Source organism: Prionailurus bengalensis, chromosome C1, assembly GCF_016509475.1.
Source record: "Prionailurus bengalensis isolate Pbe53 chromosome C1, Fcat_Pben_1.1_paternal_pri, whole genome shotgun sequence".
Classification (NCBI taxonomy): domain Eukaryota; kingdom Metazoa; phylum Chordata; class Mammalia; order Carnivora; family Felidae; genus Prionailurus; species Prionailurus bengalensis.
Genome location: NC_057345.1, coordinates 184,791,780 through 184,818,207, shown reverse-complemented (window position 1 = coordinate 184,818,207; position 26,428 = coordinate 184,791,780). Strand labels below are relative to the sequence as shown.

Below are 26,428 nucleotides of genomic sequence, written 5' to 3'. Positions count from 1 at the left end.
TCAGTAAAGGAGCAGAAATAAATAACATCACTATAAAGATACATAAGCTTACACATTTACTCATACCCAGAAAAGCAAATAACTGTCATGACCTTTCTTTTGGGGCCCACATGTCTGAAAACATGAGTTAGAACCATTGTCAATGAAAACTTTCTTCCTTAAATATTTTCGTCTTGTACACAATCATGTCTTCGGCAATTTCAACTTTTCCCCACTCTTCTATCACCTAAACCATAACTTGAGTGGTCTGTAGATAAGGTATTTTCCCTTCATTTCTTTCATTACTCAAATATATCATTGGATGACATAAAAATATTTTCCCAATGTGTCCTTACACTGAGGTTGTTGCTTCATCATCCTAGGCAATATCACACCACCAAGGTTGAAAGCCACATTGCCATGGAAACATGATAATGTGGTAATCAGATAACACTACATTATTCCAGGATTATTGCTGTCAGCTGTGAAAACTTGCCAGAATCCCTTCTTAATCGTTATCACTATGTAATTATACAAATGGGCCCAATCCTTTTCTTTTCAAGAAATCAACATGAAAATTGATATTAAACAATTCAGGGAAAATCTGGTAGAGGATCAAATTAGCTGAACTAGCAGCTAATATTGCTGCCCTTAAAATAATCACCAGAATAAAATGGAAGGGGAGCCAAAGTTCTCTCTGTTTGGCTCCCTCAAACCAACAAGGTCATTCCCCTCTCCCTGAATAATCATCTGGAAAGGGATGGGGGAAGGGCACATCTTAACAGGAATCCACAATAATTCTGATGTGCTTTCAGAAAAACACTGAAGTATAACCTTGCAGAGGGACCATGAAAGCATTTTAGAATACAATATAGAAGAAAGATATACACCTTCATTTATATCTCAGAAGACAGAATTGAAAAGCAGGGGTTTGGGGGTACAATGAATCATGTTATACTGTTCTGAGAATATAAAAACATCTGATCCTTAAGAACAAGATCTGAATAACAAAAAGAGAAAATTGTCTTCTCACTGTGATGCTGGGAGTCCTGCTCCCTCTTCCATCTTCTGCAGCCCTTGCAGAAAAGGCTCCACAGCCTTGTGGTCACCACAGTCCAGAAGCATAAGTCTGTGCAGTCACTTGAGACACTTTCGTGTACCAATGATTTCCTCTCAATCCTCAAGTGGCAGCCAAAGCAGAGCTGCATATTTATACACAGTCAGGGAAAGGCTAGGGTTTCGTGTTTAGTTCATTCTAATGTGCTTCTCTTCCCTTCCTAATTTAAATTCTGTAGAAACAGTATGGTGTAATTCCTAGTTAAGCTCATAGTAATCTTGCAGTGAGCAGCATTTTGATAAGGCCACTTTTTAAACAAGTTTATTTCTTTATTTTCAGAGACAGAGATAGAGCACGCATGAGCAGGAGGGAGGGGCAGAGAGACGGAGGGAGAGAGAATCTGAGCAGGCTCCACACTATCAGCACAGAGTCCAAGGCAGGGATGAAATCAAGAGTTGGACCCTTAACCAACTGTGCCCCAAGGCCACGTTTTTCAAAATAGTCAATTTGTCTATTGTAGATACTTCCAGTTATCACTTCCTCATCTGAACTTCAATTTTTGACATTTTGTCAGGCAGGGGGGTTGGGAGAAGCTAAACTGTGGGAGTGCTCTTTTTAGTTTTTAATACACTCATATTAATACCTGAAAAACAAATCAGGGTCATAAGCCAAAGGAACTGTGACCAAGCACATAGCTATAAAGGTGCATGCGAAAATTAATTTTATAACTTTGCTTTCAAAATGAATTTTATTTTGGGGCGCCTGGGTGGCGCAGTCGGTTAAGCGTCCGACTTCAGCCAGGTCACGATCTCGCACTCCGTGAGTTCGAGCCCCGCGTCGGGCTCTGGGCTGATGGCTCAGAGCCTGGAGCCTGTTTCCGATTCTGTGTCTCCCTCTCTCTCTGCCCCTCCCCCATTCATGCTCTGTCTCTCTCTGTCCCAAAAATAAATAAACGTTGAAAAAAAAAAATTAAAAAAAAAAATGAATTTTATTTTATATTTTAAAAGCAAGAATTTACTCATTTATTTTTGAGTTGCAACATTAAACATGGCAATTAATTAATTAATTAGATGATACAAAACTGATCAGAAAATACAAATTAACCTAACAATTCTGTTTCCTCTAGTCTAACTCTACAATCATAAATGAAAGCTCTTTATAAAAGTTTTTTTTTAAGTTTATTTATTTATTTTAAGAGAGTGTGTGCATGAGTGGGGGGGTGGGGAGGGGCAGAGAAAGGGAGAGAGAGAATCCCAATCAGGCTCCATGCTGTCAGCACAGAGCCCGATGCGGGACTTGGTCTCAAGATCTGAAATCATGACCTTAACCAAAATCAAGAGTCAGATGCTTAACCAACTGAACCACCCTGGTGCCCCAAGAGTATTTTTATCCCACAAATGACTAAACAGCTACAGATAAGCCACTCATTTAGAACCATTTCAGTTGTATTCAAACTGAATCACATTTTTGCATTTTATTTGAAAATGTTCTTTCAGTTCAACTCAAATATCTACTGAGTGCCTGATATGTACAAGGCAATATTTTACTCACTCTAGGGGCTGACTCTGGCTTCCAGGAAGGAACTCATAGTCGGCTTGGAGATGCAACACCATTACAAATAACTAATGCAGAACAGCTCATGACGAGTCCTGCAGTGGAGGTCTAGAGCATGTATTCTCAATAGGGGTGATACTGCCCCAAGGGGGTGAAAATTAGTTATAAGGGGAGGTAAAAAAATCTTAAATACTACAGTGGTTTGTGGCCCTCCAAAAGGTCACGGTACATAAACACAAACACAGCATATCTTTAGGATTAAAATTTAATGGGATTGGGGGTAATTTGAGGAGAAATATCTAAAAAGTCTTTTTTGGGGGAGCAATAATGAAGAGTTGAGTATAAAGCAGTTGGATATGCTAGGGGACTTCATTGAAGGAGGAGGGCAGGTCTGCGAAAGCTGTGTGTCTGAGGGGGAACTTTAGGAAAGAACAGATCTTCTGAAAGCAGTTTTAGAGAGGAGAATACTCCCTGTGGCAAATAGGACTAACTATTTACTATTCTGTTTCATCTCATGTAGCAGCACTAGTCTGTTGGTAGTGGCTGCCTGGAACACTATAAAACCAAGGATTCTGAGACTAGAACCAGGCTCAGCAAAAAAGAATGCAGTGATCAATCAATTAGTGATGCCTGCTATGTGCATAGAAGGTAGAAAGTTGAAGTATGGGTACCACAAATTATTTCCTTTCTCTGGAAATCTTAAGCAAAAACACAGGAAAATGCAAGATATATTCCAGGGAAAGTTAGTACAGGTGAATGAATTCCTAAAGACCTCTTCTAATCAAACCCAAAGAATTCAAGACTGATTTTTACCAAAGAATAAATGTGAAAGGGGAGGGATCCTTTTTATCATGTGTAAATCTACAACCATTCTCCTTCATGTCACCATTACCTGTACTCATAAAACAGTTTTTCTTAAATATACAAGTATAAAGTGCACAAAACACAAATGGGTATAATTGTAAACACTTGTGTAGTTTCTACTGGACAAGAAACAATATCGGAACCTTGAAAGCACTCCACGTATTTCCCCATCACATCTACTCCCTTCACTCAAGAGTTAACATCCCAACTTTTAGGATAATCACTTCCTTGCTTTACCCAAGAGTTTTATCACTCTTGCATGTGTATCTAAACTGTATACAGTTCAGTTTTGCCTGTTTTTGAATTTTACACAAATGGAATTTTATGTTTGGCTCCAATGGTTGATTATGACAAGCAGCGCTATCCTGAACATGAGCAGGGATCCTAGTGCACACGGGCATGAGTTTCTCAAGCGAATAGATCTGGAAGTGGTGTTGCTGGGTCATAGGGCATTTCTTTAGCTTTGTTAGATAAATGCCAGACTCTTTCCAAATAGAATGTTGCAGTTTACACTCCTAACAGCAGAATATGAAGTTCCCATTGCTCCTACAAAAAATATTGTCAGATTTTTAAATTTTGCCATCCTAGTGCGTATACAGTATGATGTCGGTGTGGTTTTAATTTGTATTTACCTAGTTACTACTGAGATTGAGCACATTTTCATATGTTTATTGGCCATTTGGATGTTTCTTTTGTAAAGCACCTATTTAAATCTTTTGCCCAATGTTGTCCTTATAAATAACTTCCTGCAAAAATAACCTAAAAGCTTAAATACCACTAAAGATGTTATCAAACTGTGATAGAAATGCTTTTAATTTTGTTTTTGTTGCTTGCTTGTTTTAAGTAGTGCTGTTCACTCTTAACTGAATTCATGGGGAGATGTTTTTTTTTTAATGTTTATTTATCTTGAAAGAGAGCACAAGTGGGAGAGGGGCAGAGAGAGGGGGAGAGAGAGAATCCCAAGCAGGCTCCATGCTGTGAGCACAGAGCCCGACATGGGGTTCAATCTCACAAACCATGAGATCATGACCTGAGCCAAAATCAAGAGTCCGACATTTAACCAACTGAGCCAGCCAGGTGCCCCCAAAGGAGGAATTTTTTTAAGGAAAAGGTTTCAATGATCCATCTTATATGTGGTGCTTAAATGCCAAGAGTTAAGAACTTGCCCTCTCTCTCCTTCTCTCACCATATGAACACCAGGACCTGTGTGGTCTGTTTAAATAATCTAATTGGCCCAGAGGAAAATGAACACTTGTTTTTATTTTCTTCACTATTCTCCACTACAACCCCTGCACATTATAAGCTGAAATTATTCATTTGGGAGAAGCTACATAAAAATCTGAACTTTTGCAAAGTAGTCTATGCTTATCCATTCATTATAAAGTGTTCCAGCAGAATGGAATTAAATTAGGCCACTCTTCTCTGTAGTCAGAGCTTTACTGAATTCATTCTACACTTGTAGAGATAGTATGGTGTTGTGGGAAATAGAAGACCCAAGACAAAACTCTTAAAAACTCTGCGTCTCAATTTTCTTATCCATAAAATGGATAAAATAATATCTTCTCTGCCCACCTCAAAGGGCTATCATAAGAGGGGCGCCTGACCAGCTCTGTCAGTGGAGCATGTGACTCTTGATCTCTGGGTTCTAGGTTCAAGCCCCACATTGGGTGTAGAGATTACTTAAAAATCAAGCCTTTTTAAAAACGGGGGTGGCTATCGTAAGAAGCAAAAGTGCTCATTAACAAGGAAAATAGTGTACCAAAAGCACTACACAAATCCCAAGTTACCCTTCTTCTTTTAACCTATATTTATTTTTGAGAGAGAGAGAGACAGTGTGAGCAGGAGAGGGGCAGAGAAAGAGGGAGACACAGAATCTGAAGCAGGCTCCAGGCTCCGAGCTGTCAGCACAGAGCCCAAATTCACGAACCGTGAGACCATGACCTGAGCCAAAGTCAGTCGCTCAACCGACTGAGCCACACCGGCGCCCCTCCAAGTTACCCTTCTTACTTTAGTCCATGAGATCTTCTGTTGTTGGGAAGCTAGTCTCTTTCTTAGTAGTCTGTTGATGCCATAGCAAACCTCTCTCCTTTAAACAATACCCAAATAGAAAGTCTTCTTTTTGCTTTCATATGAAAGGCATAGAAGAAGGTAGGGAAGAGAGAAGGAAACATTTATAAAGCATCTACTGTGCTCCAGGATCTGTGCTAAGAACTTTACTTCCATCACCTCACAGATATTGTTTGGACCACCTGTTTTACAGAAGAGAAACGGGAGGCTCAGAAACTCTGAGTAACTAGCTCAGCATCACATAGCTAGTAAGCAGCAAAACTCAGATGGAAACCCAGCATTGGTCTGACTCTAAAGTCATATACATGCTGTTTCCCCCACACTCAACATCCTCTCCAATAAATATATCACAGAAAAAGGATGTGTCCCCACATTTTGTAGTGTAAAGCTGTAGAACTGGTCAAAAACTCATTTTCTTCCCCATCTGTGGCCTGATTCCTTACGCTTATGCTCACTCCCCAGACCCTATAGTAGTGTATGCCCACATTAAGAGGTGAGCATAATACCAAGACAAAGAGCAAAAGAGCCCATGTCCCAGGGACAACAGCAATACTGGTGGCCTCTTCTGCTTCTTCTAGGTCCACACCTGCCCTCTGGTGTTTGTCTGATTCTAGGTGTGAACCTGACACTGACTCAGGCTTTACCCTTTCACTCTACTTCGCCTGGTTCGGTCTGGTGAGATGCGTGGATCTGACACTGGCTTCTCCCACCAACTGCATTTTCCGCTAGGCCTCACAGATCCGACCTTTGTTTTATCTCCTTCAGTTTGGACCAATGCCTCAGGTCGCACATGGACTTTGGCCTCTAGAGTCATGATACTTTCCTGGTCCTTCTGTACTAATGACCCTCCTTTCCCTTCCCCCATCTGGGCCCTTTTATACCTCACCCTGCTCCCCATCATTGCCTGCAGGGAACTTAGCCTCTCCAGGCCTGAAGTGGCTGACCCGTCCCTCATGCTGACAGTGGCACAAGGGATTATTTGCTGCCCTCAGAAAGGAAGAACTAGTGGATGGTTTTACACCTTTGCAGACTATTTCCTTGGCCAGCTTATCCTTGAAGCTTATGCTCTTGACCAACACAGGTTGTGCCAGAACTCTTTCAGCACTTCTGTGAAAATCTGCCATTTCTCAGAAGCCGTGTTCATTTTCTATGACATCAAAGCATGATTGCCCAACTAATAATAGTCTGGAAGAGGATGTGAAGAGTTTTAAATTCCTCTCAGAAAAACACCAAGTTACTCAGTTAACTAACACTTTTTGGATGAAAATTGCTGTAGGGAATAGGAGATATAGGCCCTGTCCTCTGAGTATCCAGGGCATGCGAACCCTCCCTGGTCAAGTAATGACACCACCAGTCAAATCCTTTCAGAAACTGCGCTACAGGACAAATATCCTATCCCAGCTCAGCAGACAGAATTACCTCCAGAGCCACTGAGGCTGTGAGGCACTCACCCTTTCAGATAGTTGTTGCTCTGTCAGGCTTCTGTCCCTTAGTTCTACTATGCTTAGATTCTCTAAACCAAAAGGAGGTCCATGTCTCACAGATGTTCTGAAAATAGCAGGACCTATTTTCTTTTTTCTTTTTCAAGTTTCAATTCTAGTTCATTAACATACAGTGCAATATTAGTTTCAGGAGTAGAATTTAGTGATTCATCATTTACATACAACACCCAGGGCTTGTCACTTAGTGCCCTCCTTAACACCCATCACTCTTCTAGTCCATCCCCCACCCACCTCCCTCCATCAACCCTCAGTTTGTTCTCTGTATTTAAGAATCTGTTTCCCTCTCTCTTTTTTTTTCCCTTTCCCATATGTTCATCTGTTTTGTTTCTTAAATTCTACATATGAGTGAAATCATACATTTGTCTTTCTCTGACTTACTTCGCATAGCATAATATACTTTAGCTCCATCCACGTCATTGCAAATGGCAAGATTTCATTCTTTTTTTTTTTAATGCTTATTTATTTTTTTTTTTATTTTTTTTTCAACGTTTTTATTTATTTTTGGGACAGAGAGAGACAGAGCATGAACAGGGGAGGGGCAGAGAGAGAGGGAGACACAGAATCTGAAACAGGCTCCAGGCTCTGAGCTGTCAGCTCAGAGCCCGATGCAGGGCTCGAACTCACAGACCGCGAGATCGTGGCCTGGCTGAAGTCGGACGCTTAACCGACTGCGCCACCCAGGCGCCCCAATGCTTATTTATTTTTGAGAGAAAGAGATAGCACGAGTAGGGGAGGGGCAAGGAGAGAGGGAAGGAGGATCTAAAGCAGGCTCTGCACTGTTAGCAGTGAGCCTGATGTGGAGCTCCAACTCACAAACTGGGAGATCATGACCTGACCTGAAGTCATCCACTCAACCGACTGAGCCACCCAGGTGTCCCAAGATTTCATTCTTTTTGATGGCTAATATTCCATCATATATATATATATATATATATATATATATATATATGCATGCCAAACCTTTCCATTTATCAGTCCATGGACATTTGGGCTCTTTCCACAGTTCCACTACTGTTGATAATTAGTAGGACCTATTTTAAATCAGAATGGCCTTAGGGTGCCTGGCTGGCTCAATCAGAAGAGCATGCAACTCTTGATCTCTGGGTTGTGAGTTCAAGCCTCATGTTGGGTATAGAGATTTACTCAAATAAATAAACTTAAAAATAATTTAAAAATAAAACTTAACACTGTAAAAAAAAAAATCAGAATGGCCCTCAGAAAACTAGGGACATAGCAATCTCAGACATATTTCAAACTGAAGAACTTGTTCTAAGGACCTCCCCAAGAGATGGGAAGATGCTGACCTTCCACAGCCTTATCTGGGCATGTGAAGACTGTCCTATTACAGTCAGCAAAGAAGCTATCTCTGCATTTACTATTTTACCCCATTAGTAAAGGTTGAGAAGCCTGCTCTAAGTCAAACACCACATCCTAGGACATTCAGATTTCATGTATATTCACATCCTATAATGTGTTGGAAAGAACTCACTCCAGGGTCACTCACAATCCCTACCTTGACCTTCTCCTGCTTTCTATTCAAGAAGAGTAATTCTGCCCTGATGGTTTCTCATCTTTCCATAGCTCGAGGCCTGGTCCTCTCGTGGGTTTCCCTACCTGAATCACACACTTTGACCATTACCCAGAAATGTCCTCTGTATTCTCGGGTACCCTCTCCCTCCCTTGACTTTTCTCTCTGGAAGGGATTTTTGATTCCGGGACATTTCCCTCCCACTTAACTCCACCCTACATTTCATTAAACAGATAGAAAAAGTAGAAGGAAATCACATTTGTTGTACTTCTTCTAGTGGCAGGCACAGCGAAGGTGTTCATGCACATCAACATATCTATCCTTCACAAAGTCATGATAGGAAATGAAGTGCAGAGAGTCTAAAATTTTGCCAAATTTTACCAGCTATTAGGTGGTCTCATCAGCTATTATGGTAGAGTTGGGATTGAACCCAGGAACTCTTAGGCTCCAAAGCCTCAGCCTTTTCCAGCATATTCTGTACCTCCCAAACAGACAGCCTATTCTCTACACTGCTAGTTCCTTCCCTGTATGCCTATGTCATAACCCATGTGTCCTGATGATTGTTCCCAAAAGTTACAATATACAGTTGACCCTTGAACTACATGGGTTTGAATTGCACAGGTCCACTTATAAGCAGGTTTGTTTTGATAAATATAGTACAAAACTGTAAATGTATTTTCTCTTCCTTATAATTTTCTTCACGACATTTTCTTTTCTCTGGTTTACTGTATTGTAGGAATACAGTATATGATACACACCACACACAAATTATGTGTTGATTGTTTATATAATCAGTAAGGCTCCTAGTCGACAGCAGGCTATTAGTAGTTAAGTTTTGGGGTAATCAAAAGTTATACATGGATTTTTGACTGTGGCAGGGAGGGGGTTAATGCCCCTAACCCCCTCGTTGTTCAAGGGTCAACTGTACTTCATACCAAGTCTTTTCTTCTAATCGAAGATAAGATCAAACTAAAATGAGATTAGACTAGAAGCATTCTTTTAAAAATAAAAATAAAAAAGCAGCAGTCTCTCAGTAACACTGTGGGGGAAATTTTGCGGTTTCTCAAAATTCAACAGTATCAGTAAACTGGGGATTTTCAAATGGTGTGGGGCTGACATATACCACTAGGGCCAGAGTTTCAATGTTGCGTTTGTTTTCCAGAAAAAGAGCTCAGCATAAAATGCAGCTAATAGTGAGGTTTTGTTTGGGTTTTTTGCATAATAAAAGTCGTAACTGAGCAACATTAGCTACAGACACTCCTCCCCATAAATCCATGGAGACTGTGAAAAGCATTTCAGAGAAATACAAACCCCAAGTAGTCTTTGGCAAGGGGTAATTTGCCATGATGATAGTTAAATAAGGAGAATACTGAGTAGCTGACTACAAAGAAGCATCTGAAAATAAAACTAGCTGTGGCTCAAGTCCTTCAATTGAAAATGTATATACAATCTCTCACATGTGGCAGCCCAAATTGGTCTCTTCTTTTTATAAGGCAAATTTGACAATGCATACCAAGAAGCTTAAATCATACCCTTTTGACCTAATAATCCTACTCCTAAGAATTTATCTCAAGGAAATAAGTCATAAGAATAAGGAAGACTATACATATTTTATAGTAACATTATTTAAAAGTAGCAAAAAAACTGGAAACAACCTAATTTTCCAGTCACATAGGAAAGACTTAATACATTTTAGTATCTTAATTCTTTGAGATAATCTGAAGCTATTAAGAATACGATCACCAGTGCACAAACAAGGAAAGGGTGTTCAGTGAAAAGTATAGAACACAGAAATGCAAATATGTAGTGGTTACAGACCTGCAGAAATTCACATGTTGATAAAGAAGATTAGGAGGGGGCAAAAGAAGATAAAATAGTTACGTTAGCACATGGATATTACAACTTTTAAACAAATTTTTCTTTTGTAATGACTATATTCATTTTTTAGGCATTTTTTCTTGTTTTTCCTTAGGAATCAAATAGAATCATATTTATATAGAATCATATTTATAATCATTTTTGAATAAGAAGATTATTTTACAAAGAATACAGGTGGAATATTCTAGCCAAGTGCGAAATATAGAGGATTACTAATTCGCAAATACTAATGCTATTGTTTTAATTTGCAGTGAAGGGAATTTGGCTACAAAGCAGGTTGTGTTCCTTCAGAGACCAGTTATGTGGAATTCAGCTGCTCAAACACCAGAAGTGAGTAAAACTGATGCTTTTTTTTTTTTAAGTTTATTTATTTATTTTGAGAGAGAGAGAGTGCACACACTCAAAGTTGGGCTCCAGCGGAGGAGGGGCAGAGAGAGAATCCCAAGCGGTGGTGTGGAGCCCAACACTGGGCTCAGTCCCACGAACGTGAGAGCATGACCTGAGCCAAAATCAAGAATCAGACGCTTAACCAACTGAGACCCAGGTGTCCCAATGCTTTATTAACCAAATGTTCTATGGAAGCAGTTAATCCTTAAACTCACGTTGTAATTCTAAAAAAATTTTTTTTCAACGTTTATTTATTTTTGGGACAGAGAGAGACAGAGCATGAACGGGGGAGGGGCAGAGAGAGAGGGAGACACAGAATCGGAAACAGGCTCCAGGCTCTGAGCCATCAGCCCAGAGCCTGACGCGGGGCTCGAACTCACGGACCGCGAGATCGTGACCTGGCTGAAGTCGGACGCTTAACCGACTGCGCCACCCAGGCGCCCCTCACGTTGTAATTCTAAATGGTGAATACAGATGAGGAAATGTGGACTCGATATGGAAATAGTCTCCAAAACAACATAACAACAAAGGAAATGTGCCAGTAACAGGTGACATGAGACAGTTCCAAAGGGGATCAAAATATGTTACCCCCAAATTTGCCACTTTGGCAAAGGATTATTTTGAGCTGAAGGTAATTAAGAAACACAGACATAGGAGTAACTTCTACCCTCTCCCTTTCTCATAAAAACCGGGCATAAATTTCCCTTTTTAAAGTTAACATAAGGGTACCTGGCTGGCTCAGTCAGTAGAGCAGGTGACTCTTGTATTGTTATTTCAACCCCCACATTGGGTGTAGAGATTACTTAAAAATAAAATCTTTTTTAAAAAAAGGTAACATAAATTTCCATTTGTAAAGTTGTCCTCCTCTCCTATACCAGGAATAGGAGAAGACTCCTAATCACTAGAGATGATTCCTCACTGGAGACAGCACTGACTTGGGTCTACATAAATAAATCTTACTAAAATAACCTTGATCTTCCCTTAGGTTCCCCATATACTTACCTTTCCACAATTTGCTGCCCATAGAAGCTCAAAACCTGTTCCTTTGTCTAGTCACTTTTCCACAATCTATCATCGTTTGTTGAAATCATGTATAAGCTTTCAGTCTAACTGTCTCTTTGGGTTTTCACTTTTTCTCTGTGAAGCCCCATGTACATCCAAAATAAATCTTTTCTCCTGTTAATCTATCTTTTGTTAGTTTAATTTGTAGGCCTCAGGTACTGAAATAAGAGGGTAAAGGAAAAGTTTTTTGGAAGTGGGTGTGCCTAATATTGCAACACACCTGTGCAATCTTCTCTGTCTTGACCTCTGAAGCTACTTTTTTTCATTCTTAATTTTAGCTTTTATTTATTATTTTATTTTTAATATTGACGTATAGTTGACATAGGTTATATTAGTTTCAGGTGCACAACTTAGCGATTCAGCAATTCTATACATTATGCAGGGATTACCACCGTAAGTGTAGTTACCATCTGTCACCATACAACATTATTACAATGTTACTGACTCTCTTTCCTATGCTGTACTTTTCATCTTCATGACTTACTTACTTTATAGCTGGAGTTTATACCTTAATCACCTTCACCTATTTTGCCCGTCCTTCCACCCCTTTCTCACTGTCAACCACCAATTTGCTTTCTGTATTTATTATTCTCTGTGTTTTAAATTTTTGTTTGTTTTGTTTTTTAGATTCCACATATAAGTGAAATCATATGGTATTGTCTTTGACTTATCTTACTTAGCGTTATACTCTCTACATCTATCCATGTTGTTGCTAATAGCAAGACTTTGTTCTTTTTTATGGCCAAGCAATATTCCATTGTGTGTGTATACCACACCTTCCTTATCTATTCATTTATCAGTGGATGCTTGGGTTGCTTCCATACCTTGGCTATTGTAAATAATGCTGCAATAGATATAGGGGTACATATCTCTTTTTGAATTAGTGTTTTCATATTTGTGGGGTAAATGCCCAGAAGTGGAATTACTGGATCATAATGGTATTTCTATTTTTAAGTTTTTGAAGAACCTCCATACAGTCTTCCACAGTGGCTACACCAATTTACACTCCTACCAACAATGCACAAGGATTCCTTATTCTCCACATCCTTGCCAATTTGACTGGTGTGTGGCTTTGAGTTCTACTTCCCTGATGGTGAATGTTGAGCCATCTTTTTATGTGTGTATTGGACATCTATATGTCTTCTTTGGAGAAATGTCTGTTCAGGTTCTCTGCCCATTTTTTAATCACACTTTTATTTATTTTTTTTTTTGGTGTTGAGTTGTATGCATTCTTTATATATTTTAGATGTTAACTTCTTATCCTATATATCATTTGTAAATATCTTCTCCCTCTAAGTAGGTTGCCTTTGCATTTTGTCGATGATTTCCTTTGCTGTGCTAAAGCTTTCTAGTTTGATGTAATCCCAATAGTTTATTTTTGCTTTTGTTATCCTTGCTTGATGAGACTTATCCAGGAAAATGTTGTTAAGATCAACGTCCAAGAGATGATTGCCTATGTTTTCTTTTAGAAGTTTGTATGGTTTCAGGTCCTACATTTAGGTCTTTAATCCATTCTGAGTTTAAGACCTTTACTTTTAGAATTTGGTTTTTTATTTCACAGATATGTTTTAATCAATTTTCCAGATAGCTTGAGAATTTTTTTAAGAAAGTGAAAAGGCAAACCATGGATTAGGAGAAAAAAAACCTTGAAATCACATATATGACAGAGAACTTGTATCTTGAATGTACCAAGAACTCTAAAAACTGAACAAACAACTCTAAAAAATAGCATAGAGACTTGGACACCTCACCAACAAGGATGTAGATGAGAAATAAGCATTTAAAAAGTCATTTAAATCATTAGCCATTAGGGAAATGCAATGAAAACCATAATGAGATACTACTCTGCACCATTGAGAATGACTAAAATAAAAAATACTGACAATACCAAGAACTAGCAAAGGAGAAGGGCAATTGGAACATTCAAACAAAGCTAGTAGAAATGCAGAATGATACAACCACTCTGGAAAAACAATTGGCAACTTCTTTTGAGGTTAAACACACACTTACAATATGACCCAGCAAAACCACTCTTGGGTATTCACCCTAGAGAAATAGAAATTGAAATATAAATGGAACAGAAATGTTTATGTCAGTTCTATTCATAATCTCCAAAAACTGGAAACAATTCAAGTGTCTTCAACAGGTGAATGGCTAAACAACTATGGTACATTCATACAATAAAATACCACTCAGAAATAAAAATGAATGAAATAATTATATACACAAGGAGTTGAATTAATTGCAAAAGCATGCTGATTAAAAGAAGTCAGTTTCAAAAGGTTACAGACTGAACATTTTACCAAAAAAAAAAAAAAGGTAACCTACTGAATTGGAGGAGATATTTGCAAAAGACATATCTGATAAAAGGTTACTATCCAAAATATATATAAAGAACCTACACAACTTAACACACGCACAAAAACAAATAATCCAATTAAAAATGGGCAGAAGACTGACATTTCTCCAAAGAAGCATACAGATGTCCCACACACACATGGAAAGATGCTCAACATCACTCATCATCAGGGAAATGCAATCAAAGCCACAGTGAGAGATGGCCTCATACCAGTCAGAATGGCTAATATAAAAAAGATAAGAAATAACAAGTATTGGCAAGGATGTGAAGAATAAGGAATTCTTGTGCACTATTGGTGGGAGTATAAATTGGTGCAGCCTCTGTGGAAAACTGTATGGAAGTTCCTCAAAAACTTAAAAATAGAAATACCATTATGATCCAGTAATTCCACTTCTGGGCATTTACCCCACAAATATGAAAACACTAATTCAAAAAGAGATATGTACCCCTATATCTATTGCAGCATTGTTTACAATAGCTAAGATATGGAAGCAACCTAAGTTTCCATCAATAGATGAATAGAGAGAGAAGGTGTGGTATATACATACAATGGAGTATTACTCAGCCATAAAAAAGAACAAAGTCTTGCCATTAGCAACAACATGGATAGATCTTGACAGTATGATGCTAAGTGAAATAAGTCTGAGAAAGACAAACGTTGTATGATTTCACTCATAAGTAGAATTTAAGAAACAAAACAAATGAACAAAGAAAAAAAGAGACAAACAAAAAAACAGGCTCCTATATATAGAGAACAAACCGGTGGTTAGCGGAGAAGAGGCTGGGGGAAGGGGGATGGATGAAATAGATGATGGGGGTTAAGAGTACACTTATCAAGGGAGGCGAGGGTGGGTGGTGGGTGTTGGGGAGGGCACCTGTTGGGATGAGCACTGGGTGTTGTATGGAAACCAATTTGACAATAAATTTCATATTTAAAAAAAGAGTACACTTATGATGAGCACTGAGTAATGTATACAATTGTTGAATCACTGTTTGTACACCTGAAATTAATATAGCTCTGTATGTTAATCATATTGCAATTTAGAAATAATAAAAAATATTCCATTTATATGATAGTCTCAAAGAGATAATGATATAATGTGGAGAACAGGTCAGTGGTTGCTAGGAATTAGGGATTTGGGGAAGGGAAGTGATAAAGGGATCACACAGGGAGTTTGCAAGAGGTAATAAAACTGTTACATGTCCTATTATAGTTACACAAAACTATACATAAGTGTTGAAATTTATAGAACTATACACTTTTAGTATATAATAATTTTTTTTAATTTTTTTTTAACATTTATTTATTTTTGAGACAGAGAGAGACAGAGCATGAATGGAGGTAGGGTCAGAGAGACAGGGAGACATAGAATCAGAAGCAGGCTTCAGGTTCTGAGCTGTCAGCACAGAGCCCAACGCAGGGCTTGAACTCACAGACCACGAGATCACGACCTGAGCCGAAGTCGGATGCTTAACCGACTGAGCCACCCAGGCACCCCTAGTATATAATAATTTAAAAATTAAAAGATTGCTTTATAAATCACACAGACTAAATTTTTTATGCCTTTGTCCTTCATTAAAGACTGTCTTTGGGTAATGAAATTCTTATGAAGTAAGGCTACACAGGATGATAAACCAAGGTCTTTCTGTCTTGTTCCTTTCATCTATTTGTATTTTTCTTTATTTTGGAGAGAGACCTCTAAATAAATTCAATTATTTTACATTCAGTAGAATAAAAGACTCCAACCAGGATTTTACCTCCATCTATTAAAATGTTCCCAACTTTTCTTCCAAAATATTTTTCTTAACTTTTTTGTTTCTTTTGAATACTCAAAATTCATTGATTTTTTTTATTACCTAAAAGTCTCTATTTCAGTTAAATTCTTCAGCCCACTTCCTTTGATAATTATTTAAAAGAAACAAAGGTCATTTAAAAGTATTTAGTTTCCACTAATTCAGAATAGAGTTTCCATTCTGTGGTGTTCTTAGGAGTAGAAAACAAAACATGAAAAGGATGCCAGGGGATAGTGTGTGTGTGTGTGTGTGTGTGTGTGTCACAATCTGCAAGCCTCCGTGTCCTCATCCGTAAAAGATGGACAACACTGGTACTTACCACAGGATCGTGAGGAGGATTCAGTGAGAAAACATGTAGTGGCCTTGCCACATTGCCTTGTCATGAGAAGTGAAATGTTGGTTTTGTTTTCAGTAGGAATGTTTTTCTTTCAATACTAGATGATTAATCACTACTACTAACTCTATGGAGAAATTGAAGAAGAATCTAGAAATGCCTAACGACCCTCCATTTTCTCCAGCTAAAAATTGCTTTCAGCTAGTATGCAGGAATTCTTTGTTTTAATTTGTTTTAACTTTTTTTTTTATTTTAGAGAGAGAGAGAGGGAGGGGCAGAGGGAGAGAGAGAGAGAATCTTTTTAATTTTTTTTAATGTTCTTATTTATTTTTGAGACAGAAAGAGACAGAGCATGAGCAGGGGAGGGGCAGAGAGAGAGGGAGACACAGAATCTGAAGCAGGCTCCCTGAGCTGTCAGCACAGAGTCCAACGCGGGGCTTGAACTCACGGACTGTGAAATCATGACCTGAGCCGAAGTCAGACGCTTAACCGACTGAACCACCCAGGCCCAGAGAGAGAGAGAGAGAGAGAGAGAGAGAGAGAGTCTTAAGAAGGGTCCACACTTAGCATAGACAATGAGCGGCTTGATCCCACAACCCTGGGATCATGACCTGAGCACAAATCAAGAGTAGGACGCTCAACCAACTGAGCCATCTAGGTGCCCCGGGAATGTTTTTTGATGTTCTAAAAAACATATGTATATATGAGAAATATAGCACAATTATCAACAAGTTTAGAATTAGGTAGTGAGTATATGGTGTTTGTTGTACTGTCCTTTAAACTTTCTGTATACTTGAAATTTTTTCTTAATATGAAAGTTGGGGAAAATTAAGCTGAAAAGCATTAGTCACCCAACAGCTTATTCATTCATTATTAATTGGTAACTAGTTACTAAGATGCTATACCAAAAAAAGACCCATAAGGAATGGTTTAAACACAACAGAAGGGTCTCTCTGTCATCAGAGTCTGAGGCTGAGCAGGTCCTCTAGGGTAGGGCGAGGCTCTGCTTCATGACGGGTCAGCTCTGCCGCCCTCCACATTTGGCTTCTGCCTCTGGACCCAGGGCTGCTGCCACAGTTGTTGCTGTGTTCAGCCTGCAAGAAGCAGGAAAGAGGAGTCCCAGGCATGCTTCTAAGGCACTGACCCCCAAGTCACGTATTTCTTCTCACATCCTATTGACCTGAACTTATTTATGTCACCACAGGTATCTGCAAGGGAGACTGGGAAATGTAATCCGGGAAACCGGGAGTTGGTAACATGGTGAAATAGCACATGGCCAGCTCAAAACTGCAAGGCACTGCCAGGAGGAGTTGTTATTAAAAGAAAAATGGAGAGAATAGATCCTGGGGAGACAGTTTAATTTTAATGGTTTCCATTTTAATTTATTTTTCTTCTTGAGAGCAAAATAATATTCAAATAATATTCTTATCTTTAAATATATCTCAAAATGAATGATTTCAAGAGGTAAAGACTTCTTGGACACATCTGTTGAATCAGTTCTCTAACACAAACCAAGAAGTGAAGGAACAGCAGCCAGAAAAATGTTCTAAATCAGATCTTTTCCAAGGTAGCTACAATAAAATCATATATGAATACTAAGAAATATTAATGTACACATTAACTTCTTTTTTTACCTTACAGTGAGACAATTATTAAACTTAGTTCTTACTTTTTCAGTCATTTGAAGTTGATTTGAAATTATTTGAAAACCATAAGGGTCATACTTAATTCATTAGCTGTCAGTATCCTTGATTGAAATCCATGTGAAATCAAATCAAGTGCTAGTGTAAATAGAGGGCATCGAGTATCTTAAAGAAAATTATGCAAAAATCAAGATGAAGGCATTTTGCTTTTATCATTAATGAGGTTCTTCATCTAGGGAATGCTTTCCACTTAAAGTAAATGGGTTTTTTTCCTGATGTGAGCAGAAGAGAAAGAGTGGTCCCTGTTGCCACAGGACAATGTTCAGGCTGGAGAACAGCTCTCTTCTAGGCCACCTGTGTTCTTATCTATTGGTATCCCTGGGAATGTAAGGGACAGAAACCCTGCTCAGATTAGCCTGTGTGTATATAAGGGAATTTACTAGTTTCTAGGTGGAAAGGATACCAGCCTAGCTTACAACATCAATAAAGAGCTATAAGAACCAAGCCCTCAGGCACTGACACCAGAGATTCCACATTGCCAGGGTGTTCTCTTTCATCTGTTTATTTCAGCTTCTAGGGGCATATGTGCAGAGGGCTTCTAATCAGGTGAGTGTGGCCACTTCATCAAAAAGAAAGAGCTTCTTTATCCTAGAGTCCATATAGCAATCCCAGAGAAGGACTCTGATTGGATCTGATTGGGTCATGTGCCCACACTACGGCAGAGAGGAAGGTGGATAGGAAAACTGACTGGAAAGGTAGTTGTCCACTACCCCTTTCCTTACCAGTTTTGAATGATTCTGACAACCTCAAGCTGGAATGACCCAGGAACAAGTTCTGTGAGCAAGCTGGAGTAGTGTCTCTGCATGTTTCTCTAACTCTTCCAAATGGTACTAGAGCTACACTTCAGCTTGAGACATACAGAGACAAGGTATGGGAGATCTTCTCCCAAGCCTGAGACATACAAGGAAGAGAAGTCCTGAATGTCCACTCCTTGTTTTTATTTCTAAACCATATCTTTTAGCTCTTCTTCTACCCTGTTCATCACAACACTGACCATGTCTTATGATTACTGGTGTAATTCTGACTTCATTCTTTTGTTTTTGTTTTTAAGACACTGACAGTAAAAAATGGAAGCCAGAATGGTAGGATACTCTAAAATCAACTGACTTGTCACTGGGTCTCATATATTTGAAATGAATCACCCATTTTTAGCAAATGAGAATGATTCTCAAAAGTTAATGGATTTTATCAAGGATGACATTATCAAGGATGACATTTGCATCCAGATCTTGGTATAATTTCCTCCAATTTTATAGTGAAAATATCAGAGAAAAGTGAGAAGATATATGAATAAACCTGGCAATGTAGCGTGGAAAACTTCTCCTTATTGATTTAGAGAAATATTCAAAATACAGTGCTAAGTAGAAAAGTGAGCTGTATACATTTATGTGGACATAAGCAAATACATACATATTTAGAGAAAGAAATAGTAAAATACACCAGATTTTAACAGTGGTATCTCTGCAAGATAGGATTGTGGGTAGGTTGTGCTTTTTCTTTGTTTTTGCCAAGTTTTCTACACTGAACATGTATTATTTTTGTAACTGAAGGAAATTTTTATTTGGAAAACACATAAATCTTTGACCATTAAGTCTACTCATAAATTTGTAGCTATGGATAATGTAGTGTGAAGGGAATGAAATAGGATCCTTGGGCTCCAGTTCAAGGCCAACCTTGGACAAATCCTATCTTCCTTCTTGGCCTGGGTCCTACCTCCATTAGAATGAGGGGTTAAAGCAGATGACCTCTCAGGACTGGTTGAGCTTCAGACTCCTACACTCTATGTTAGAAGAACATTGCAATTTGATCTGCTGTAAAAGCTATTCCTTCATGTGGAGTGAGAGTAGAGTAGGGGAGGCAATATCATTGCTGAAGATGTATTTATTAAGAGTCATGAGGTAAAAAAAGAAAATAAAAGTGTTTGTTCTGAAATCTTTTTTAGAGTTACCTAGCAACCTAGAGTTGCTAGGTATTGTGTTATCTTTTAATATGTGAAATTTACATTTGGTGGCTGTTTGCTTATTAATATTTATCTATAAGTGAATTACCAAGAGTATCTTATTATTCTGAATAATACCCACATTTTATTAGGAAAATTCTCACTATGGGGCACCTGGGTGGCTAAGTCGCTTGGGTGTCCCACTTTGGCTCCGGTCATGATCTCACGGTTCATGATTTCGAGCCCCGTGTCAGGCTCTGTGCTGACAGCTTGGAGCCTTGAGCCTGCTTTGGATTCTGTGTCTCCCTTTGTCTCTGTTGCTTCCCTGCTCATGCTCTGTCTGTCTGTCTCTCTCTCTCTCTCTCTCTCAAAAATAAATAAACATTAAAAAAATTTTTTTAAAAAGTAAATTCTCACTGAGTATGTGAGAGTTGGCCTCTAATGGCTGGCATGCAATAAGGAATTTATTGCAAAATTTACTTTTGGCCCTGGCATTGGTGAAGAAGGAAAGATCCAGGCAGCCAAGTGCTCCCAGGCACCCCTGCCTTCCTATTTTCTTTCAGTCAGCATTGAGAGGTCATTCAAGAATGAATGAATTCTTTATACATGTGGGAAAGAGCCAGTAGCTAGGCTTGAGAAAGGAGCCCAGTCTGGCAGTACCCGTCAGCCCTTCTTGCAGCCAAAAGGCTATCTCCTCACTGATGAGTGTCCCAATGCCAGAGAAAATGTGCCATTCTCAAATCCAGTACCTGAAGAGTAGATCTGTCAGGTTCCAATGCTTGTATTAAATTTAATACTTCTGGGGCGCCTGGGTGGCTCAGTCGGCTAAGCGTCTGACTTCAGCTCAGGTCATGATCTCACAGTTCATGGGTTGGAACCCCGCTTCGGGCCCGTGCTGACAGTTCAGAGCCTGGAGCCTGCTTCAGATTCTGTGTCTCCCTCGTTCTCTGCCCCTCCCCCACTCATGCGCGCGCGCTCTCTCTCTCTCTCTCAAAAATAAATAAATGTTTGGGGCGCCTGGGTGGCTCAGTCGGTTAAGCGGCCGACTTCGGCTCAGGTCATGATCTTGCAGTCCGTGAGTTCGAGCCCCGCGTCGGGCTCTGTGCTGACAGCTCAGAGCCTGGAGCCTGCTTCCGCTTCTGTGTCTCCCTCTCTCTGACCCTCCCCCGTTCATGCTCTGTCTCTCTCTGTCTCAAAAATAAATAAACGTTAAAAAGAAAAAAATTTCAAAAATAAATAAATGTTAAAAAAATAAAAAATAAATTTAATGCTTCTAGTGAATAACAATAAAAAGAAAAGGATTTGAGATCTGATATTTGCATCTGATGAATACAAGGGGGCCAATGGAAATGTCACCACCACAACCATCTCTGACTTGGGACCATGAAAGCTCTTGTTGAGGCAGGACCCATAAACTTAAACTTGCCCAAGGACTCCAGTAACTCAGCCAAGAAAAAGAGCTGCCAACATACGCCTTTCTATGCAACATGCTGAGGACTGCAATGTTCCTATACAAACAATGTCATAGACCGTGGTTGCATTCCATGGTAGCACATTAAATCTGATTTAGTAAACCTGTTTGTTTGCTTTGTATATTTGCCATGAAAGTCAGTAGAATATACCTCTGTATTTTATATATTACAGTTCAACTAACTTCTGAGTTAATAAACTTTTATAAGACTAGCCTGGGCATGGGCATCTGACTTCTATATTGTTTCCCTAAGTTTTATAATTATAGCTGTTGCATTTAGGAAAATGAAGTCCTAATTTCCATCTAACATATAAATGAACATCCAAATAATAAACTCTGTGTAAATTGGGAAATTAGTGTGCTTTTTTATCTTTTTAAATTTTATCTCTTTTTTGTTTATCCTTGTTCAGATTTTTGTTCCTAAGAGTAAATGATCACATTCTAATATGTCATGTTATCAGTGTTAAAGACATCCTGGTAAGGAAATCTCATCAGGAGTCTGAACATCTACCTGTTGAGTTGCTACAGTTTTCTTCTTGAGATTTCCTTTTATTGGCTTAGATATCTTATTTTGACTTACTACCTTGGCAAAGACCATGTCCTCTTTACTCTGAACTGCACCAAGGACATTGTCAGCCCTCAGTAAATATTTCACAGCAGAAGCATCTGCAGCTTAAGGTGGTCTGGTTGCTGAGCATTCCTACCATGTCAGGCAGAAGTAGTTTGAACCAGGACAGAGAGAGTGGTCTGCTTGACCTAGGAAGACGCTCCAGGCATTCTTTCAGTATAAGCATGATCAGAATTATTTGTGACTCTTCTGTGCAGCCTATTCCTGTGTGAAATGGGTATGAGGTGGCCAATGAAGCCCTTTTCCTGCTGTCTGTATCGCAACTAACACCAAGAAGAAAAATAGAACCTTCAGTGTATTTCTACCCTACTTTGTTCCCCCAAAGTATGATCTCAACAGGTTTCTCTCTCCCAGAGATACCATTGAGGGCCCAGATATGTACACAACCAATCTGTCAGTGAGGAGAAGGACGTGCCAAGAAGCTACTAAAGATTGTGAAAGAGAGAGGCAGCTCATTCTTACCTGGGAGGAGGAGAGACTGTGAAGGGTGGCTCTCAGTTGGTCCTTAAAGATGAGCAGGATCTGGAAGAGAAGCAAGGAAGAGACGTTTCAGGCCGAGTACAGTATGTGCTAGATCAAAAGGACAGGAAAGCACCCCTCTTTTTAATTCCTGGTTGCCAATCTCTTGTGTTCCAGAGGAAAGCCAGCCGGCATACAAAAGGTGAAGACAGGAACAAAGTCACCAGCAGGAGCATCGGTTTGGACACAGCCACATCACAACCAACGGACAGCAGAAACCCACCTGCAGAGTGCCTCCTCTCTCCTTCTGGAGAGTGTTGGACAAGAGAGAGGAGGCCGACACAGTACAGCAGCTTCTCCGGCTTCAGCAGCAATGACAGTGTCCTACGGGAATTAGACGACGGTCAGTTTGACCAGGAAGATGGAGTAACTCAGGTCACTTGTATGTGAGCAATGAAGTAAAGCAATGGAAGGCCCTGTAAATAACTATTAAAATAATTGCCAACTGACTTTATTGTATTACTTTATCTGCATTTATGTAATACTTTGAATTTTTCCAGATTCTGGCTTTCCTCTAATCTGCATAAACTTTGGCTCAACCTCCCAGACAAGGAAGAATAACCAACGTATTTGTAAATTTAGAATCATGTTTACACTTCTCTCAACTAAAACATCTGTTTAAACAGATGTCTCATTAGGTTATTAACCAATAATCTACTTCAGTTTCTCATGAATGTACAAGATGTACTTTTCATTCATTTCCTGGTAAGAAGACTAAATATATTAGCCAGTATTTCACCTAATTAGAAAGTTCTCAGGAAGTCAAAATCTTACTTAAGCTGAAAAGCAATCTCTCTCTCTTTCAATCCCCCTCTCTTTCACATACATGTAAAGGGCTAATTAATGAAATACCTATTTCCTGAATATAACAATAATCCAAATTTTGTCTTTAACTATAACATGTATATACAAAGCAAGCCCCTGTTTGTGAAAATATTCTTCCAAAAAAATCCTTTTTGTTTGTCTTTTTTTGGGGAGAGAGAGAGCAAGAGCATATAAATAGGGCAGAGGGGCAGAGGGGCAGAGGGGCAGAGGGGCAGAGGGGCAGAGGGAGAGAGAAAAAGTTTAAACAGGCTCCACACTTAGCATGGAGCCCTACATGGGGCTCGATCCCAAGACTCTGGGATTGTGACCTGAGCCGAAATCAAGAGTTGGACATTCAACCAACTGAGCTACCCAGGTGCCCCTGTATGTCTTTGCTTTTAAAGAAAGGGTCACCATGTTACCAACTCCATACTGATTCACTGAGCTTAAACTTTATTGCTTCCAATAGCTTAGAAATAGAGCAAAGCAGCATCCCTTAAAATTCAATATGAAAAGAACCCACCATCTCAACATTTAGAAACCTTGGTAGAAAGAAATAATTTCTTTATTTTAAATTGCAGATAATATGAAGAGCAGAAAGGTACTTACAGCTCCATGTGTATGGAGACCCATCTGTTCCATCTCTGCTTTTCTTGCTCTCCTAATAGGGATGGCTTTGCCTTTCCCAGCCTTTAACAGTTAAAGATGAAAATTCCGCATAATAGAGGATCTTCATTTATCTGTGAAAAGCTTACTTGGAAATGTGGGAATCTTCGAGGGAATTACAACTGACTTTGCCATTGATGAATTTAGCATATTATATATTTTTATTAGCATTGGTGTTGACATTATAAGATCATTTGAATAATAAAATGTCATTTGTTATTGGGTTATCGATTTCTTGAACACAAATGCTCATTATACATTTTATACATATGACAGGTACGTATTACATGTATAACTAAACTAGGACAATCTCCATGAATTGTTGATAAGATTAACATGGAATTATCCCACTTCTACCATGCAGAAGCATTATCTTAAGTATAAAGGAACTTAAGAAGATTTTGCTTAGTAGTATTCTTTGGAAATGGCTATTAACAATATTTGCAGAAATGTTTTCTTTGTTTTAATTTTCAGATGAACCTGAGTCCCATATTCAAGGGTTGGTAAGTTTTTGGTAGAAACAAGCATTACTTCTGCAGCCCACACAATGTCATGAGTTATGAAACAGGAAGTGTTCTCAGAAACGTCAGTTTTCACAATGCCAGGGTCTACAAGAGGTGGACACTCCTATGTCATTCTGTCAGTATGTAGAGGGGATTTGAAGTATTAAACACAGATAGAAATTTATATTTCTAATTTAAAGGAAAAGTCAGGAATTTATCAATCACTTTTAAGTTTTTTAATTTGTGTTAATCATCTTTTTTTTTTTACAGTTTGCTTTTAATCTGTATTATAATGAAATAATGACCAAGGTTTTAGAGCATTTAAAATATATATAAGTAGCTTTGAGTCTATTCTTTAAAAACAAAAAAAAAGTAACAAAACTTGGACTCTATATGACTAAGGAGTTAGATGCGACCAATCATTATCTGTCAACTATATATTTGGTTCTTTTCATAATACTATGTAATTCTAGAGGCCTGGCATATGAATTTGTAATACCTATAAGTTATAATGATAAAACATCAAGATCATAGATGTGGGTGTGAAGTTCTGCCATTTTCCTTGGTGCAGTATCTCCTGTCTTAGGTCTCAATAACCACCTGTTAGGGCTTTCCCATTTGGATTGAATGCCACACTGTTATCTTTCATGGCAATATTTAACACCTACTCACCAGAAAAATCACCACTGAGCTGATGAGCAGCTCTATCAATACCACAACAATTCCCTTCAGTATAAAATAAATGGAAAAATTAACAGGCTTTCAAGAATCTTCAGACACCCATAAAAGCAGGAGGTAGAGCTATAGTCAATCCAGATCACAGCTAACTCCAAATCTTTTATCAGGAGCGGTTGTTTATATATTTGAATATAAATGTACCAGATGTGTTTTCATTTCTTTCATTCTGGACGAGCTGAGGACTGTCTCATTTTCCTAACCTTGACTGACTACCCTGATTCCTCACTACCATTTTCTCAGGGCTGGAAGGACTGTGGCTCTTTCAGCATCAGGCTAAAAAAGATTTCCTTCTCTCAACTCCTCAGGGCCCCAGAGTATCCTTGTATGAAAAGGCTAATAAAGTGAGAATTCAAATGGAATAGGTGCTAACAGTGGAGAAGGCCTGTAACTAAACATGTTAAATCAATACACTCCTCGGTATGTAGGAAAACTAGCTAAATGCAAACTACCAGAATTTAGGGCACGTCCATTTAACTAATATTTGTTGTGCAACTTATCACACCTTGAGAGTGAAATTTATTGTGCAATTACCTAAAGTTTATACAGCCAGTTCTGACATATGATTAAGTTCTCAGATGGTGTTTGATGGTGGAATATTAGGCGAAGCTCTAAAATAATGAGCCTGGTCTCTGCTACGGTCATAAACTTCTTGTGGAGCCAATTCCAAAAATGGATTCCAAAAATGTTTTGGGCACTAATATCATGGTATGTGTAAGTATCAAGGTGATTCTTTGTAGGCTTATATCAACCAATACTCTTAGTTGCAAGCAACAGAAATTGACCTTGGTTCATTTAGCATTAAAGGAGTTTAGTTCAAAAGGTAGCTAGAATTGGACTTCATCAAAATTTAAAACTTCTGTTCATTAAACTCATGGTTTAATAAATGAAAATGCAAGCTGCAGACTGGGAGAATATGTTTGCAAAGCACATACCTGGCAAAAGATTCATAATAAGAATATATAAATGGCTCCAATAAATCAATAACAAAAAACCCCAGCACCCAATTGTAAATGGGCAAAAGGCTTAGACACTTAATGAAAGAAAATATAGAGACTTCTGCTTGCAGAAAGATGGGAGTAGATTCCTCCCATG

The 26,428-nt window shown here is 38.8% G+C and overlaps 1 protein-coding gene across 2 annotated transcripts in view; it reads left to right on the top strand.

Annotated features, from left to right (window-relative positions):
- RFTN2 (raftlin family member 2) overlaps window positions 1–24,314 on the top strand; it is a 78,022-nt gene extending 53,708 nt beyond the window's left edge. The window contains exons 9-10 of one of the 2 annotated variants that reach the window (XM_043577405.1): window positions 10,681–10,759; window positions 22,743–24,314. In XM_043577405.1, coding sequence (XP_043433340.1) covers window positions 10,681–10,759; window positions 22,743–23,015 — 352 coding nt within the window. In that variant the 3' untranslated portion in view covers window positions 23,016–24,314. The remainder of the gene's footprint in view (window positions 1–10,680; window positions 10,760–22,742) is intronic. The other variant, XM_043577406.1, reaches the window with a different exon arrangement.
- Window positions 24,315–26,428: the final 2,114 nt, after the last annotated feature.